We start from the raw sequence: 4,614 nt of genomic DNA, 5'->3' as shown, positions 1-4,614 counted from the left end.
AGACTTGTTTTCAAATCCAGGCAACATCCTGGTAAATCTGCTCTACACCCTCTCCATAGCTTCCAGGTCCTTCCTATAATGAGGTGACCAGAACTGAATATAATACTCTAAGTGAGGTCTCACCAGAGGTTTGTAGAGTTGCAACATGACCTCTCTACTCTTGAACTCAATCCCCCTATTAATGAAGCTTAGCATCCCATAGGCCTTCTTAACTATCCTATCGACATTCAAGTATGATCATGTACTTTGGTAAAAGAAATAAAAGGGTAGAATATTTTCTAAATGAAGAGAAAATACAAGAAACTGAGGTACAAAGGGACTTGGGACTCCTTGTGCAGGACTCCCTAAAGGTTAATTTGACTCTGTGGTGAGGAAGGCAAGTGCAATGTTAGCATTCATTTCAACAGGTCTAGAATATAAAAGCAAGGATGTAATGTTGAGACTTTATAAAGCACTGGTGATGCCTCACTTGGAATATTGTGAACTGTTTTGGGCCCCTTAGAAAGGATGTGCTGAAATGGGAGAGGATTCAAAGGAGGTTCACAAAAATGATTTCATGATTGAATGACCTGTCGTATGAAGAGCGTTTAATAGCTCTGGGCCTGTATTCACTAGAATTCAGAAGAATTAGAGGTGACCTCATTGAAACCTATCGAATGGTAAGAGGCCTTGATAGGGTGGATGTGGAGAGGATGTTTCCTATGGTGGGAACGTCTAGAATCAGGGGACACAGCCTCAGAACAGAGGGGTGTTCTTTTAGAGTGGAGTTGGGGAGGAATTTCTTTAGCCAAAGTGGTGGCTGTGGAGACCAAGTCTTTACATATGTTTATGGCAGAGGTTGATAAATTATTGATTGATCAGGGCACGAAGGGATATGGTGAGAAGGCAGGAGATTGGGGGCTGAGGCAAAAAGCGGATCAACCATGATGAAATAGTGGAGCAGACTCGACGGGCCAAATGGCTTTACTCAGCACCTATATCTAATGATCTTATTCCCTGTTACAAGTAATATTATCGTCACTGCAGTGGTAATTGCTCCCTTTACTGATAGTGAAAGAGTTAATAACGACATTGAACCTCCTGATCGAGATTCTGCTCACATTTTGCTCTGTCTAGTGTATGTATCTGTCAGCTCTGTGAATTCTGAACCACTTAGAAATAAATCCTGCCCATATTTTTTCTAATCTCCATTTGACATTTATTCTTTCATGGGATTCCCAGCACAGCCTTTTCCTGAGAAGCAGTGTCAACAGTTTCAGAATCTGTTCTGTTATAGACTAATAAAAAAAGACTTACTAACATTGTGCAAAGAGCAGATGCTTATAAATGAAGCCTCTGACTGTGTGTAGAATAGGATAAAAATTCTCTCTTTAAACCTTTCCTTCCTTCTCCATCCCTGGTACCTTTCTTCATTCCTTTCCAAAAAGATACAGAATTGCATAGTGTTTTGCATAACGTGATTGAAGCCCACATGCAGGGCAATTTAATGCAAATATTACATGCATTTGCCTGAATATATATAGGCAGCCTTGCCTCCCTTCTACACTGAAAACCTGTTTCTGTGCTGTCACTGCCATTACTACTCTAGTGAAGAGACTCCTAAACAGTGGGGTGATGGGGGGGGGGGGGGGGTGGAGATTTGACTTGTCAGGGGATAGGGGAAGTTGGAGCAATCAGGACCTTCACAGTCTTTAAAGGATGATCAGCACAAGACCTAACAACTCCTATTTCATTATTAACTGTTTTTGAAGTAATTAATCATGATAAAGTACTTTGGTGATGAATCTGAATGAGAGGAACAGCAAGTAAGGGCAAGGTAATGTTGGCGGGGAGAAAAGAATGCTTACTTCAAGGGGTCTTAAAATTTTGATGGAGACTCAACTGTATGAGGTTGACCTCATTTACAAAGAGTCACCAAATGGACTCTCTTTTGATTTTTCTATGAAAAGTTTTTGCATGTATTTTGTTTCAGTAGGGCTGGCCAGCACTGTTTGATGTCAACATGTGTTAAAAGAAATTTTAAGCAAGTGCCAATAAAACATGTAGTGAACACACTTGATACTTAACCACAGGTTTGACTGTCTCCATTCAGAAACGTGTCAGAAGAATAGGTCATCCAGAAGCAATCTGGCATCCTCTAGGTTCCTGTTTGTATTTTGTGGTATACTTTTCATTAAATTATTTTATGAATACACAAAATTATTGTGTTTTGCCAAATATGTTCTGGACTAAGGTACTTGATTCAAGTTGCATTTATTGATAATGATTGTCCGTGGGCTATTTGATTGTGGAAAGTATCACATTTGAGCCTAATTATATTTTTATTTGTCTGATTTGCATCTTTCCAGCAGGAATCACACTATAACAAACAAGAATCAAAGCCCCATCTGATTTAAAAATTATATATGCCTAATCATAGCAAATAAATCTAATTGCTCTTCAAATTGTACAAAAATACAATTTTAAACATATATATAAGGGAGTAGATTGGAGTGTCTCATAACACTTTTCTCTTGAAGATGCCTGGTTGCAAGCCTACTGAAAATGCTTATATTGTTTAAACATTTGGCAAAATACAGTCTGGTTAATGCCATGAAGGCATTAGCATTACTGCTTTTTTAAAAGCATAGAACTTGCACTTCTAAAAGATAAATTACAGATGAGAGAAATTTTGGTCAGATTTGTATAAGTGTCTTGACAAAAATGTGAATATGTTGTTTTGTACACAGAATTATAAGCTTCCAATTGAATTTATTTTATTAATAGCTTTAAAATCTGTTGTGGGCAATAGTGTATAAAACATTGGCAAATATATAATTATTTTGCAAAGATGTGATACATTTCTTACAATAATAAGTTTATTTGCACTGTGTTTACCTTTTATTTATGGGGTAACTTTATGTTGCTAATGACATAAATTCAATAAGCAGTTTGAATATATTTTTCCAAGATTCCTATTAAAACATCAAATCTTCACATACTTTTTTACAGCTCTGGGTAAAATCCCATGCAGTTTGTTTCTAAACATGTCTCATATACTGTTGAATCTTTATTTTTAACTGAAGCATGTGTTCAATTCTGATAAATCTAGCTTAAACAAATGTCAAATAGAATCAAAATACAGTATATAATTATCATAATTTCCATCATTTAAGGTCCAAAGTTTTTTTTAATGAAGTTTTATAAATAAGTATATATCAACTTAATGAATGAATTTAATATAGTTATGTCTCCTTAATGCATTCATGTTGAATCTGCAGATTCGGCAAAGTTATCGATTTAAAATGATGGTGTGACATTTCGCATTTTCATTTCCTTAATTGCTAGCCATCTGTAATCGACTGTAGTGATCAGATGTGGATCGAAACATTGAGTGGCAGCATAGCTTTAGTACTGAATCCCAAAAGAGACCGTTCCTTTTTTTTTTGTAAACATACCAGCAAAGAGAGCCTGCTGACATTCGCTGATTCAAAGTCTAAAAACCACCGACTTGCACGCTGGTGAAAACATCTGCCTTGCTGACATTATCCACGGATGAAGAGACAGGAACAATGACATGCTTTAATCTGTAGAGCACAATGACCACGACAACAAGCAAAAGGACCAGCAGGCTGAAAAATATCGCCACATAGGTGTAAATATTTGTCGGATTACCGACTGAGTCCTCTATAACTGTGGCCATAGTTGGCTGGTGGAACAACACAGCGGTGAAATTTCCAGGTTGCCTGAAGTAAGACTCAGTCATAGTCGAAATTTAGCAAAATGAAATTAACTCACAGGTTTTGCATGCTGAAGTAACCCAGAGATCTAGTTTCCTTGGCGTAGAGCTGAGACTCTCCTTCTTAAGCATTGAGCTTTGCAGACAGTTAGTAATGTTTTGAAGTTTCTGTTAGTACCATGCTGAAGCGTGAAAAATGTATTCAAACTATGTCGAGAGGTGGCTTCACAATGCTGTAGTAATGCTGCTCTCCCACTGAGCACTTAAATGCAGACGTGAGAGCACAAGAGTGCAAACGAGAATGAGAGGACAACATTTCATATTAGCCTCATTTACTTAAACAGATGCTTCCCCTAGTGACTAGAGGATCACTAATGATAATCACATTACCTGTCTGACAGCCAGCTTCCAATGCCTCTGGCAGCTTTCATGAGGTGAATCACCAGTACCGGCTCTGAAGCTGACAAATTGTCTCATAGGCTGAAGTCCCTTCCAACACATCACTCATGTCACAGATTCTTGCAAATAATGGTCTTCTCCCAATTGTCTTCCTTTCTCTGCAGCACTTTAGTAGTAAAGGAGCTTGTCAGTGAATCAAAATTTGCCTGATCAGCAGCATCAGAGCTAATGGGAAAAATTATGTCAAAAGTTCAAAGTAAAATTATTATTAAAGTACATACATGTCACCATATGCAACCCTGAAAATCGTTTTCTTGCAGGCACACACAGAAAAATGAAAAATACAATAGGATCAGTGAAAAACTACACACATATACTGACAAACAACTAATGAGCTAAAGGCAACAAACTATGCAAATACAGAAGTGAAAAAAATTAAAACACTTTGTAGTAATAAATCAGTAAGTAATAAATATTGAGAACATCAGATGAAGAAT

General features: G+C 37.3%; 1 protein-coding gene across 1 annotated transcript; it reads right to left on the bottom strand.

Moving 5' to 3' along the window:
• Positions 1–3,475: 3,475 nt before the first annotated feature.
• On the bottom strand, positions 3,476–3,745 carry LOC132397878 (serine-rich and transmembrane domain-containing 2). Its single transcript, XM_059976634.1, has one exon. It carries the CDS (start codon positions 3,743–3,745, stop codon positions 3,476–3,478), a length of 270 nt encoding a protein of 89 aa, XP_059832617.1.
• Between the last annotated feature and the right edge of the window lie 869 nt (positions 3,746–4,614).

This window comes from Hypanus sabinus, chromosome 8 (assembly GCF_030144855.1).
Source record: "Hypanus sabinus isolate sHypSab1 chromosome 8, sHypSab1.hap1, whole genome shotgun sequence".
In the NCBI taxonomy this organism is placed as follows: domain Eukaryota; kingdom Metazoa; phylum Chordata; class Chondrichthyes; order Myliobatiformes; family Dasyatidae; genus Hypanus; species Hypanus sabinus.
Note: the sequence above shows the minus strand (reverse complement) of the source record. Positions and strands in the feature narration are given on the sequence as shown.

What these genes read in the sequence shown, in the direction of transcription:
- LOC132397878 (XM_059976634.1), bottom strand. Translation starts at nt 3,745, where the DNA reads ATGACTGAGTCTTACTTCAGGCAACCTGGAAATTTCACCGCTGTGTTG.